Genomic DNA, 14,791 nt, shown 5'->3' on the forward strand with positions numbered 1-14,791 from the left:
AAATAAAACTGGACATTTTACGATTAATTTGCTGTTTTAGTTTGATGTATAGAGTCAGTTTGCAAGTCTTCCTTAAAACATTGCACGTAAGTTTTACGCAGAATCATAAAACGCACGCATTACTGTTGTTTAATAGAAATATTTAGTCAGCAATTAGTAATTCAACTATAAATTGTAACGTTACTTGCCACCAAATTAGGCCTAGAAACACTCAGCGTCTGCGCACAATGGGGCAAAGCAAAACCAAAACAAACGCGCGTGTCAAAAATCGTGCGTAGGCGGGCTTGATCGCGCTTTTGTTTCGTGACCCGAGCGCGTGGCATCGTCTGCTACGATGACCATCACGGCGTCGGCACCGGGAAAAACCATAATTCATGGCGAGCACGCTGTCGTCTACGGCAAGGTGAGTTCTGCAGCACTGCATCGTGGTCTTTCCCATCGTCTACGCGGACATTTCAACGAAGGTTTGCTTTAGAGATGCCTCCTTTTTTTCTTTTTCCTTGCGCTGAGGCGAGTTAAACCATGGAGCCGATGCTCGCTCGTGCGTGCGCTTCCGTCCCGCTTAAGAAAACAAAACGCGACGCCACTTTTTTCCTCGTGTTCGATATTCATGTCTTCGTAGCTGGGTTTTCTGCCTCTTTCTTTCCGCCTTGTGTCTTGCTCGCGACCTTTAGACGCTTATCTATGTGGGCCCTGATATACACACATATATTATTGAACGTATATGTGTATTTTTGTTGCGTTGCGTCGTACATATATCTTTTGTTTTTTTCTCGAGGCCGCAGTCGCGACGAGCGTCAACCTGCGGACCCGCGTTACATGCTGCGACCACGAGTCGTACGTTGTCTTGGAGGCGCCGGACCTCGACTTCGTCGAAGCCTGGCCCGTCAGCAAGTTTGAAGCTTTTCCTGTTCCCGACGGAGGTGCGTTTAATGTTACGATATATAGACAACCTGCTGTGTATATAGTCAACCACAGTGCACACGAATATTCAGCGCTCTAAGCGCGATATCAAAACGCGGATAATTCGAAATTCCGGTTAATTCGAACAAACTTTGAAATATTGGTTGGCTTGCCATGTTGCCGTCAGACAGTTTATCTAACGAATTGAGTGTAATCAATTATACTTTGGCTAGCTTTGTAACTGAAAAAATTATTTTTGCTCAGTAATGTTCACAGCATTTCGGTAATTTCGTTTAGAAACCATGGTTATACAAAACCAGTTATTTTTTTTTAGTGACAAGAAAAGCCGTAACCAGTGACGGACCTTGTCACACATATTTTGGCCACAGCCATAGCAGAATGTGGGTCATGCTGCCTTGAATATGTGCATGCACAGGCAAACACAAGTACTCGTTTCATCTGAACGCTCCACTAGATCTTAGCCAATGAAATATGTATCAGTGCTGCTCTGTTGTCATGATCACATTGGATACCGATGCCAGGAAGTCACCTATGGACGGTTTTTTCAGCTTTTTGTTTCAGTACTGAGAATGGCTTCTCCGAGCTGCAGCAAAACAATGAAATGCTGTGCTTCATAGAAGACACACATGCCAGCATCTCGGCTATTAGTAAGCGCAACCTTACGTCTGAGGTGTTCATGCATTATAACACCACCCCTCTCTGCAGAGCGCACATCAAGTTGGTAATAAAGTTCTGTTGCCAGTACCTTCACAAGAAAATATATATGGCCAACTAAAAGTTTTATTTGAACATCTAAATAGCGCGAACTTCAGGGACGAAAGACAGGAGAATGTGACACACACAAGCACGAGAGATAGTAGTAGTAAAACGTAGTAGTAGTAAAACGCGAGAGATAGTAGAAGCAGCAGAGATGGCCAAGGATGTTAGGCATTGTATAAGCGTGCCTTCCATTGCTCTGTCAGCAAAGGAACTATGTTTTTTGGGCGTATTGCAAGATAGTGGTATGTGATGTATTAACTTTTATTTTGTTCTATGTAACTGGTGGTGTGCCTTTAGAGAGATAAATCTTATCACTTAGGAGTGAATGTGGTTACGTGGATGTGAAGCTGCGCAGGCGTGGTGTTACCCTATATATTCATGTGTTTTCTTCAATAAAATTCAGTTGGAAGTTAGCGCTTGTGTGTGTCGCATTCTCCTGTCTTTCGTCCCTGAAGTTCGCGCTATTTAGATGTTCAAATGGAGTACCAACTAGCCCAAACATGCACCTTGCTAAAAGTTTTAAAAGCCATTCCTTGTGAAGGTAATTGAATCAAGTGTGAGGGGCAGCTGTGGAGGATGCATTCGAAGAGCCAGGCCTGCTTATTGTAATAACTGCATTTGTGAGATTTTAATATTGATGTGGAAGAAAGTAAACCACAAGAAATCAATTGATATTTTAGCAGTTTATCACCTGCAATTACGTTATTGAAGTGACTGTCATCTTTCTTTTTTTATTATTTCTTTTCATAACATCTATGAGCCATTAGTTAAGCAAGAGAGTACATTTTTTTTACGACTTACAACAATAGCCAAAACACATGCCTAGCGTGTGTGTGTATTGATATGATCTGTGTGTGTATCTATATTCTGGCCCATCTGTTAGAATGTTACAGGGCGAGTAAATGTGATAACCCATAAATCTATTTGAGATTATGTACTTTATTCAGATTGGGATAGTTCAAAGTTGAGTTAGTTTGAACAAAACTATTCTACAGAAGCTGTAATTCACTCCATAAAGAAAGCAAGAGGGAGGTGAAAGAAAATGCAGTGAGCACTGTAAATGACACGCCCTCCAGCAGATACCTTATAAGTGCCCCGTGGCCATGGAAGAAGATGTGTGGCAATTGACTAGAGTTAGAGAAGAGAGGAAAGTACACTGAAAAATCTATAATTAGCGGGACTAAAAGGATGTAAGTCTTGTTTAGTACAAGCCGATCTCACAATCATGTACAACAGCATGGTACGGTACTGCCACGTGGTAAAGATATCCGATTATTTTACAGGCTGCACAACCACTGTCATCTCGTTCGGAGCCCTTGTGCCAAACATTTGCAGTGCCTTCGAAGCCGACGCAAAATCCTCCAAGCCTGGAGACCAGGCAAAGCTGGCCTTCCTCTTTTTGTTCACGGGCATCACACTACGGCACAACGATGGGTGGGTACAAATGCATTGCAGTCGAAGTTGTGGTTTGTGTCCATGTATGCCTCTGAAATTAAAGTAGCCTGCACGCTGCTGTATTGAGAGGGAGAAAAAGAAAATTCAACAAGAGAAACGTTGGGAAGTCAACCAGAGGAGCGAGGGATGTAGTGTATAACTTCAGCAAAAACAAAAGGCAGGAACGTTTGCCTTGAAGTGCGAGAGTAGTCGAACAAGGTGTACTGCTATGGCCAGCGTTTGGACGAAGGGAGTTGTCTTGGTCGTGGCTACAGTTGCAGGCTTTCCTTATGGGTGCTCATGTGTGCATAGTTCTCGCTCTCTCTCCCCCACCCCCCTCACACACACAAACACACTAGATGGTTGAGCAAAAGAATAAGCCGGAGCGTACAGTAGGGTGAGACAAGTCAAACGTGTTCAAAGGAAGAAAAAGTGAATGCCTGAAAGGAAAAGCCGTGACTGAGAGAGAAGACGTAGGGGCACTACTTTCAGACTTCCAGGAAGTCATGGTAACATAAATGAAAAAAAAAAAACTGCGTGTGTCAGCAGCCACCCTCAAACTGATGGGCCTGTTGTTTTTTTTCTGGGAAACGGAAAACTGAGAAAATAAGCTATTTGGACATTTGAAAAAAATGAGCAGTAAAAAGAGGAAAAAAAATTGACAAAAATCAAGGACAAGTAACCGCACTTTTTTTTCACTCTCTGTCACGACTGAACTCCCAACCACATTTTACGTGCTGCTTTCCGTGTCTCTTCTTTCAACATTCCCACTGCTGCTGCTGTCGCTGCTGTATTGCCAAATAGCATCACGCGCACGACAGCATTCCCATATATACTACGTCTAGAGCTGTGCTGGCCTTGTCCCTGGTGTCACTGCCAAGGCTAATCTTGTACATATGCGCAAGTGTCCAAGAAAGTTTATGGGTCGTCTTACAATGGGCACACAGCTGCCATGATAGCCTAATCAGTAAATTGCTGCAATAGGCATAATAAAAATAATCCGCGTTCAAGCTCCTACTTACAGCGACTTGCCATATCGTTCACTTTCACTTCCCCCCTTTTTTTCTTATTATTTCTACATTTCATTTAATCAGTATAATTATCTCCCTATGCTCTTCCTGGCTTTATGCTCTCTCTCATCTCTGTATTATGAGAACAACAAAAACAGAGCAACAACGACAACTACAACGAAAGAAAAATGAGCTCCTGGGATCCTTTAACATTCTTCCTGCTTATTGTCACTGAGCTGTCACTTGGCTATTAAAAATATCTCTCTCACTGAGGTTCATCAACAATATGATGGCATTGGTAAAAGACAAGAAAATGTGCAAGAACAAGCGCATGTGTCTAAACAGGTGCATGATTGTGAGGTGCAAACAGTTTGTATGATTGCACACTGGAGCAGTTAGCACAAAAAACAGACGCAAGCGAGAAACAGACACGAGACGAGCGCTAACGAGATAACGCTCGTCTCGTGTCTCTGGTTTCCCGCTTGTGTCTGTTTTTTGCGCTAACTGCTCCAGTATGTAATAGGGTTTGATCCCAACATGCTTTTTGTATGCAGGGTTTTTCATTTAAACTCGTGCTAAGACTTAAAAAAAAAATCAGCACATGTATTGCAAGAATGGATTAAACCTACTATTATTGTTGACAGTCCCCTTCAGCAACTTGGCGTATTATTTTACCAAGAGCTAAGGTAAGCAATTAACAGTGATTAATTAACAAAACTTTAAATTATTCGCTTAAATGCAAAATTCGCAACGGAGAAGTTGTAGAACGTCTTGAAAACTAGCCAAACCAACTTTTTATGTTGCGATAGGAGCTGCGGTTTTTAATTTTCCTGGGATGCAAAGAAAGCGTGCACAGTTTTGTGAAGTACCTCATGACTATAGGTACATGCATGTATCAGCATCAGTGCCGTAAACAATATTTGATCAATCTGTTGATGGAGAATTTTCGACGCAAAGTTCAGTCTGAATTAAAGTACGAATTGCCCAAACATGAAAATTGATATCCAGTGGTCGCGCTCATAATTTTTTTATACATGTTGCCGTTCATTGCCAGAACCTTCTCGTCCTTTATGCTATAACACCAAAAATCCTGACAGAGCTTCAAAAATTGCCCTGAATTATTTGTCGTGTATCTCGCGGCTATTTTTGCTTCATTGCTTCAACAAATACAATCTTGTTGTAACTAGAAGTCTGGATCGTTGTATCTGGTATTTTTCTGTTGTGCAAGGCCTACACGTGCATTCGGTTTGTGTGTAGCAAAAATCATTCATTCATAGCAGATTAGATGCCACACTACATAATGTTGTTTGCATGTAACTGCCTAGTCACATGATATCTTCCCAAATCTCACACACTTTCTCTGCATCCTAAAAAAATTTAAATCACAGCTGCTATCATCACGGCAAGAGCTACGTATATTTGGATGTTTATCACACCATACAACTTCTTCATTGAAAACTTCTATCTTGCTGAAACTATTAAAAGTTGGTTAATTATTTATCTCATTGTAAAAGATACGCCAAGTTGCTCAGTAGGACGGTGAGCATTGCAAAGTTGGTTAAGTTTTAAAGCCTAGCATGAGTTAGCTGAAACACTCTGGAATTTTGCACTGCTGAAAAGCACAATACAAACTTTTGTTGCTGCTTGACTATGCAGTTGCATGTTGTTAACAGTATAAACCTTTTGCAAAACCTCTGCAATACAACTTTGCTTTACTGAAAGGCAGCTGTCACATGTGCTAACGCTATAAATTTATGACTGCAGCGAGGGAGGGAGGCAGCTGCGCAGCTGCTAGTAAAAGATGAAACGAGGAATGCCATCCACGTCTAGTTACGTGCATCATGGTCTGTGGAACACGTGGAAACTGTCTCATTCGTTGAGATGGCCTTGCTGCTCTATGGCCAAGTTACCAAACGAAGTAATTACAGGAAGAATTAATGGGTGCCACCACATGGTATTCACTTGGCCCAATTTGTTAAGGAAATCATAAATATCTATAAAAGAACAAAATACCATCTTGACTTCATGAGTACACAAGCTTCTTTTGATGCATTGTTGCACAGTTGTCATGTACCCACTCGGCAGCAAAAAAATAACAAAAAATGTGAAAACGCCAAATTGTGCATGATACACCTACAAAACTTGATGGATAAAAGAGAGGAGTTGTGGGGTGACATATAGGTTCTTATTTTGAGTGCTTGTACAAGATTTAAGTTATCTATACTAAAACACTGTTTTTGGTATGGTGTATATCTTGTACAACCTATATATAGTTCCAGCCTTGAAGAAGACAAGTCCACTTGTCGAAACGTCGGCTCGAGCACTCACCCCCTGTTTACGGATTTTTTCATCTATATAATCATGTATACCTTGTATAACCTCACGTATATTTTGCATATCTTGTATAACCTTAAAATATCATCAGCGACCTAAATTGAGCCGAATAATTGCTCGAATGACGCAGGCACTTTGGCCCGGTCAAGTTCACCATCAATTCGAGGCTGCCACTGGGAGCGGGTCTCGGATCGTCGGCGTCCTACAGCACGGCCCTGGCGACGGCGCTGCTGGCGAAATACGGAGCCGTGCAGCGCGCCCTGTCCAGCAAGGACCGCGAGCTCATCTGCTCATGGGCCTTTCAGGCAGAATGCATTCTGCATGGTCAACCCTCGGGCATCGACAACACCATCTGCACCTACGGTACTCATCAATCAACTTAGTATATGCTCACCATCGTGCAATACTGACAGGAATAAATTTATGTGTACCCTTTAGGAAGCATATAAATTGGGGGTTATTACACGTATGTCTCAGATGCTATGTCACAGTTTCTTGATGGATCTATATAATGTGTATGCCAACCGCATTGACATGTTTGTAGTTGTTTTTTTTTATTGTCATCACTCATGCTGCTCTTTCTCCCTTTTCAGTTTGGATATCTTGTTTTGTCCCTATAGTACAATATCTTCAACACCTTTATGGTGCTGCAGATATTGCAAATAATTTTTAGGAAAGGTGAGGACAGGCAAGAATAATTAGGAAAAGGATTACATTTAAGGTAGACAATTTGAATTTAGTGTCTTAATTAAAGAGCATATCCTTATCAGGACCACAGTGGCCCATTTTAATAGAACAATGGTTTCAGACTGAGCCTGCCATTTGAACCGTCCTACAGTACTAGTGAAACGGGCAGTTATGATGACTGGTTCGCTATATAAAATAAATGAGTGTAAAAAAAATGTAGTCAATACAGGGAACAGCATGAGCACTCATTATCAACTGACATCAGTTAGCTTGTTTATTTATAGCCTGTGGTGAAGTTTGTTTCTGTGTGTGTGCAGACAACAAACATCAGTTGTTAGGTCATTCTTTGCACTCTAATTTATTTCACATGGACATTAATCAAAGCTTCGATAATTCTTTATTTGCCTTCCATGCTGCTGAATTTTGTGGTTACTCTATTCAAAGTCAACAAAATGCTCTTGTGAGTGAGTTTGTGATAATTTGATTTCACTGTACTTTTATTTATATACTTTTGATTTTTTGTGCCTTACCTCAAGAGATGACTACAAAGACTGGTTGCGGCCGCATCTATAAAAATTGAAAAAAAGGTCATATGTAGTGTCTGGTATACCTAACCTGGAAGATTTGAAACAAAACGGCAAAGATTAGTTTTGAACAGCTGTATAGTTTTAGCATGTAATGGCTTTTCCTGAAAGTATATGGAAATAACTTTTTCTTTTTCAGGAGGTGCTGTTCTATTTAAGGGCGGGAAAATAAGTGAATCTCTTGAGAGGTGAGTTAAATTCGTGAGAGGCGAGTATGGTCTGTCATGGAAGATTTGCATAAAGTTAGTGTTTCTCACAAAGAAAGCACCACAGTTAAAGAAAAATTTGTCCCAGTCTTGAGATTAAACCCGAGACCAACCCCTATCTGAGGCATTCACTCTACCGTCTGAACTCTGAACATTCCCCCAACCTCGAGGGCTTCCACAGATCTGATTGCTGCATTTAGTGCCCCTGTGGTCCGAGTTGTCGAAACACTAAACCTCACTCGGTGATCGAGTAAACTCCTGCTTAGGCGAGATGTTACAATGATCTGCATTGGTCCTAGGTTCGATACCTGAATCGGGACAAATTTTTCTTCTACTGCAAAGCTTTGTTTCTGTATTACCTGTGTTTACTTTGTAAATTCATGCTATAGATAGGATGTTGTCAAACAGTGGAATTAGTTCATACTGTTTGCTCTCCACCAATAAGGAAGCAGTAGGTAACGGCGTTAAATTTCTTAAACTTCGTATTGCTTTCGTAAGAAGATGGCTTTTGCAAAGTGCTTTTGTTTGTATGGCTCAAAAAGGATGAATGGGCACTCACCTGCATGAGCGAAAGTGGCTGGGAGGTCATGTCAGAAATCTAATATGTAAAGAAGGTGTGTAACTCTTGTGACAAAAGTGTGAATATGTTACTCTTGTATTACGCCCACACCATTCTCCATATTGCCACGTGTATGATGTAAAAACATTATAGAGTTTTCTCTAATGTTTTGGGCCAGTTTAGTGAAACTTCTCACCGCCTCATCTTGATCGAAAAAGAGGAAGTTGTGCCCACCAACAGGGCCAAAGTGCATCAAAATCACAATGAATCGTGTAGTACTGTTAATTAAATACTATTAATTTTGTTTAATTTTACAACCTAGACTCTTCAATGATGGATTCATTATATTAAAAACGCAGTGCATTAACAGAGTGCAAATTCACATTTGCCACAGGTCCCACGTCTCGTAAACTTTTGTTGCTGGCTGCACATACGGGGAACAAGAAAAAAAATTGCATGCATGTGTGTGTATATTCGCTGCATAATCACTAAAGCACAAGCACTGAAATTAATGTGTACAGAATTAAATTAAAGCAGGTGAGAATGGCAATGTTGCAATAACAAAATAAAAGGCTATTTCAATGAGTCGCCGCTCAGAAAAAATGGACAGAATGAAAGTTACGTGTAGCTCAGATGAAAAAGAAAAAGCATTAGGACCAAGTAATAACATTTTAATCACCAAGAGAGTCTGTAGATACACTCTCTCGGTAACTTAGTTACTTCTGATATTGAGACAGCGCTAACTGCTCAGCACATCACTTTTCTCATCACAACACCAGGATACTCTCTTTGTTCTTTTCCTTCAGCATTCCCAGCTACAAGGTGTTGCTGGTCAACACCCGAGTTCCCAGGAACACCAAGGCTCTGGTGGCAGGTGTCAAGAAGAGGCACGATCAGGTAGCGTGTTGTCAACATGCATCACCCACTCTTGTCGGATGCCTACTCTCAAAAACAAATCGTCTTGTGTGATCACTTTTACGATATATTTGTGGCAGCTTGTTTGATGTTATTTTTATGGTATATGACGCTATCCAATGATAAGCGTAGTTCATCGAAGGATTGCTAGTCGAATTAAACGCCATGCGTTTGCTCGTATATTGCACATCTGTGTCTTTACAGATGTTTACGAGGTATATAACATTTCCACCCGCATGGATCTGCCTTTTTTGTGAAACCAGCTTTTGTGAACAAGCGTGATTAATCTTAATTTAATCATATTATTCAACGAAATATGAGGTAGTCCCACAACCAGTGACATTATCAAAACAGTCGGCATTCTTTTCGTCGCAGTCAAATCCAACAAAGTTCTGATCAGGTTAATTGAACTGAATGCCTTCCTGTTCAGTTTCCAGATGTTATAAAGCCGGTCCTGGAATCCATTGAAGCAATATCCGAAACCTTTTGGAAGCTCCTGAAGATGGCACCCGAGGTGGCAGAGAACATGTTCTCCAAATCCTTGGTAAGCTCTTACCAAAACATTTCAATTACTGCTAATTATAGTTGATCTTTAGATACCCTGATTTTAGGCAAAAAAGAACAAAAGCATGACTGTTACCAAGGTAGTGTAATAAAAGATTCCAGGAGCCCTTCCCCTATCTGGAAAATCGGGGCAAGCTAAGTTTGGTGTGTGCATGCCTGACCTACTACTTTTATTTTTTTGTATCACATTGCGCAATGCTCCCTCCTAACTTTTTCCTCCCTCTGTGCCGCAAATTGGCGAATTAAATTCAATGATAGGATCTTATAATGCTGTCATATTACGCTTATTCAGGCAAAGTGAGAAGACCTATGAGCATCGAGTATGACAACTTAATGGACCAAGTGCGATGTTGACCCCGAGCCAAAAAAGGAAGAAGCAGGTTACTTTCGCACTTGAATAACAATGCTGTCTGGTGGCACCAACACAGAAGCATTCTTGCACCATTCCCACCTTACTGTGCGACTATGCAGACCTAGTCTAGTTAGGGATGTACACTCTTGAACAATATGAAAGGGAACACTGCAATTGCCTTCAAAAGGCCGCAGTGGCTAAAAGAAGTTTCCAAGAACAAAAATCTCCATAACATCAAATGTTCAAGTAGAAAGGCAAGTCAACCTGCACATCACGAGCAGTTGTTGCTAAGCACAAACTTGGTGTTCCCTTTCATATTGCTCACGACTGTACCATTATGGGAAGCTAGATTCCGGGAGACATGTGAAACATGTAGGAAAAACATCGTCACGGATGTGGGTGAGTCAAGCATCCCCGCGTGCTTTGTATTTGAAAGTGCATGAGTGTGCGTGCTACGCAGGAACTGGTGGAGATGAACCAGTCCCTGCTGAACTGCCTTGGAGTTGGTCACCCACGACTGAACAGGATCGCCGAGATTGCCACCCTGCATGGTCTTGCTGCAAAGCTGACGGGGGCGGGCGGCGGTGGCTGCGCCTTGCTCCTGTGTCGTGTTGGCTGTCAAAACAATGTGGGTGCGTAGAAGTTTGCCACCAAAGACCAACAGTCTTGATGGCCATAGAATTGTTTTTTTTTTTTTTAGGACAATTTCATGCAGCCAGTGTAACAAGTTGGTGAAGCTTGCACTAAGTCGTGCAAGGCTTGAAACAGCAAAACTAGACGATTCTGTAGTCTAATCTGGTTGCTACTAGGTTGTCGCTAGGCTTTAGCCAGGTTAGTCGTGACATGGATGTCCAAACTCCAGAACCGAGTGTTTGCACCTGTCATAGATCTATGGGCACGTCGTCGTCAATGTAGGGCTTCCATCGCTTCGGGCTCTTCTCGCAGCCGCCGTTGCCTTTCCCGTTCCCTAGTATGGCAGCTTTGCACTAGTCGTGCGAAGTCTTTCTATCTTTTTATGTCTTTATTCCCATTATTTCTCTCTCTCTTTCTTTCTATAGCTTTCCCTTTCTTAGTGAACCTGTGGTGAGTAGTGACATTTCCTCCTCCTCACGCTCGCTTCCCTTTCCCACCCTTTTGCTACACTATACAAGGCTATGCTATGATCTGCTAGTGTGCCTGGATAGCCGAGTGGTTAGGACACTCGCCTTTGGATTGAGCGTATGCAGGCTCGAATCCCGCCTTGTGAAGGATTTTTTTTCAGCAAAATTTTTCTCTTTCTTTATATCTTTCTTTCGGTCTGTTTGTTTCTCTCTTTCTGTCTTTCTCTCTGTACTTGTTCTCCGGGTTATTACAGGCCACACCGTAGTGGCGAGTAGTGGGATCTGCCCAAATTCTGTGGCACATACCTGTTCATGATGACGGTAGTTTTATGACAGGCCACAAACACAAATTACGGCTAGTTTAAACAGCTTTGCTGTTAAAAGCACATGCATCATCATGTTTGTGTCATCTAAGAAGCCAAGCTGTCTTTGGGGCATCTGTCATTGTAGCTCAATTGCAGAGCACTGCAAACGTAATGTGAAACATATGGGCTCCAATCTCACAAAAGGCAAACTGCCCTAGAGTCAACTTCCATTCGTACTTTCCTTACTTCAACATTGGCCAAGCAATGCAGTTTCTTCATAACGATGCCTTCCAAATCACTGCCAGCTAAATCATTGCCAATGGCGGCTTCAGGAGCAGTTTTGGAGGGGGCCGCTGCACGGCTACAAGTATATAATCACATGCACATTCGAAACGGGTGGCGCAAAAACAAGGGACAAAGGAAAGACTACACACCACAGAGCGCCTTTGTCCCTTGTTTTTGCGCCGCCCGTTTCGAACATGCATAACCAATTCCAACTAACGGCGTGATGGAATCTGGCCCCGGTGAAGAACGGGGTGGCATGTGGTTGAGGACATCCGCGACCTCGGTTTCGGTAAAGGGAACGTTCACATCACACGCTGGACAACTCACGGCGCATCCATCTCTGGGAAGTCCCCAAGGATCGCCGTTGTCACCAATACTTGCCCAGGCATCAATTCTTCTGCAACAATCACATTGCCGAGGATTCTTTGTGTCACAACAAACGTGCTCCCGACAACATCCATTTGAGCTAGGGATGTCTATTGAGCTATAACTTACATCAAAAGCAGCCAGGGCATTGCTATTTTGTTAAACCAGAAATGAGTACACCAAGTGCAATTTTGACTTACGGTGAAGTGCCCATCTTTACTGGCAACAAAAAGATTTATTATGCCTTCTTAACTATCTGTTAAGATTTAACGCTAGTGTCTTTTGCAAATGAAATTCTGCGCAGGTTCGAGTGGTGAAGCTGAAATGCTCACAGTGTGCAAGCAGCTTGAAGAGGAAGGCTTCCTCTACTGGGAGGTGGACTTGGGTTGCCCCGGTGTCACGCTAGACTGACCTCGTGAGCCAAAAGGAGCTAATTTCAGGCCAGAGCACACTTTACAGTGCAGCATCGATCAAAGGCCAATGTGCTTTCAAAGCTTTATTTAGTAACGCAACACATGTCTACACTCCTGTCCCGAATGCTTGTGTACACAGTACAATGCACGGCGCTGCGCATACATTGGTACGGCATACTGTATGTATGCTCTCTGTGTAGCTTAGGTTTTCCTCGGAAGGACCTGCATAATCCTGGGAGCCATTACATGAGGGAACCTTGCGTATGGGACCAAAAATATCATAGCGCAGTGGCTTCCATATCCATCTTGAAACAGGACAGCCCTGAGGACGTGGATGTATAGAAGGCACAAAAAAAAAAAAAAAAAAAGACAAGGCATAGCCTTTTTTGTTGCCCCCACATCTGTCCCTTCAGCACTGACATGATTCATGATGAGCTTGTTCATGCTTCCATGTTAATCCCCATGTCCAAAACACTAATCTAACTAGCCACGCATGATGTGGCTTCGCTGCCGCTTCACGACAAAGAAAAAGTCACGGTGAGCGCAGCAGATGGACACCTGTCTTAGTGCTAAGCCAACTAATGCGTAAAACGTAATTTTGTTGACGGAACTGCGGGCAGTTCGAAATACTCATCTCTCAGCCTACACAGTCATTTTGATTTTACTGTCTGAATCACAGCGCACATGATACCAACCATGCTTAACTGAACACACAAAAAAAAGCTATACTCGCACTGTACTTCTGCAGATGTGACATTGCAGTGCTAACACATTGCAGGAAAAAGTAGTTTGACAAAAGCAGCTATGCACTGATCCATGCACATTTTAAGGTGGACAATTTTGACGGATGTCATTGGCGACACCAGTTTGAGACAAAGGAAGTTCCACGTATCTTTCAAATGCGCCTTTGAACTTGGCCACCATGCCTATGCTAGTTCATGTGTGACATATGCATGGATGGATGGACGTATGACGTACGCATTTTGCTTGTGCAGACTACAGTACCAACACCTTGTAACCCTTATACTGTGCATTTATTTAAAGCATTTACACACTAAATAAATAAAGTTCACTTCATCCGAGCACTCGTCTTTTGTTGTGCACTTTTGATGGTTAGCGTCAACACCGACCAGAGCACTGATTCACGTGACGACACAAGGGTTGTGAGAAATCCCAGTGGAATGGCTGCGGAATAACTTCGACCACGCGATGCTTTTTAACATTCAAGAAAAGTTCAGAGTGGAAGAATTTTTGCATTCTGCCGCTTTCTTTTTTTTTTCAAAATGCTTTGTATGCTCCCAGTAATCGAACCCAAGACCTTGTGCACGTGACAGGAGGAGAATGTTAGACATTGTGGCACTTGGGTGACATACCACAAGTGCACCTTATAAGACCCGCACACTCAACTTCAGTGACCAGTGAAATTGAAAGCCACTGAATTCCACAAACCTCATTGAACCCCTTCCTCAAGTCTCTACGTTGGTTGGTTGGCTTGTTTGTGGGGTTTACCATCCCAAGGCCGCTCAATCTATGAGAGACGCCATAGTGGAGGGCTCCGGATAATGTCAGCCACCTATAGGGTTCTTTAAAGTGCACCGACATTCCACGGTAAATGGGCCTCAAGCATTTTGCCTCCATCAAAACGCGACCACTGTGGCCGGGATTGAACCCTCATTATTCGGGTCAGCAGCTGAGCACCATAACCACTGGGCCACCGCTGTTGTTGCCTCTCTCTCCAGGCTGAGTTTCACTGAGAGTGAACGAATGACAGTCTTTTAGTAACTGTGGCTTAGTAATAGCGGTGGCTTAGTAACGGTGATTTAGTAATATTCCAGTGAAATTCAAGTCCCTCGAGTTGAACGCATGGTAGCCTTCTCTTACGCAATCTTGAGCAAGGACATTTCCTTGATGCATTTTATGTTGTTCGAGAACACTGTAATCTATAAGATAAGAGAGTGATAAGATAAGCAGGCAAGTAGTGCTTCCTCAGACTT

At 42.5% G+C, this 14,791-nt stretch overlaps 1 protein-coding gene across 1 annotated transcript; it reads left to right on the forward strand.

Moving 5' to 3' along the window:
* Window positions 1–226: 226 nt before the first annotated feature.
* LOC119390491 (mevalonate kinase) lies at window positions 227–13,875 on the forward strand. The gene is made up of 9 exons (XM_037658101.2): window positions 227–403; window positions 779–923; window positions 2,967–3,117; window positions 6,592–6,824; window positions 7,872–7,920; window positions 9,304–9,394; window positions 9,843–9,956; window positions 10,789–10,960; window positions 12,689–13,875. Exons 1-9 carry the CDS (start codon window positions 335–337, stop codon window positions 12,793–12,795), a joined length of 1,131 nt encoding a protein of 376 aa, XP_037514029.1. The 5' UTR covers window positions 227–334; the 3' UTR covers window positions 12,796–13,875.
* Window positions 13,876–14,791: the final 916 nt, after the last annotated feature.

This window comes from Rhipicephalus sanguineus, chromosome 4 (genome assembly GCF_013339695.2).
Source record: "Rhipicephalus sanguineus isolate Rsan-2018 chromosome 4, BIME_Rsan_1.4, whole genome shotgun sequence".
NCBI lineage: Eukaryota > Metazoa > Arthropoda > Arachnida > Ixodida > Ixodidae > Rhipicephalus > Rhipicephalus sanguineus.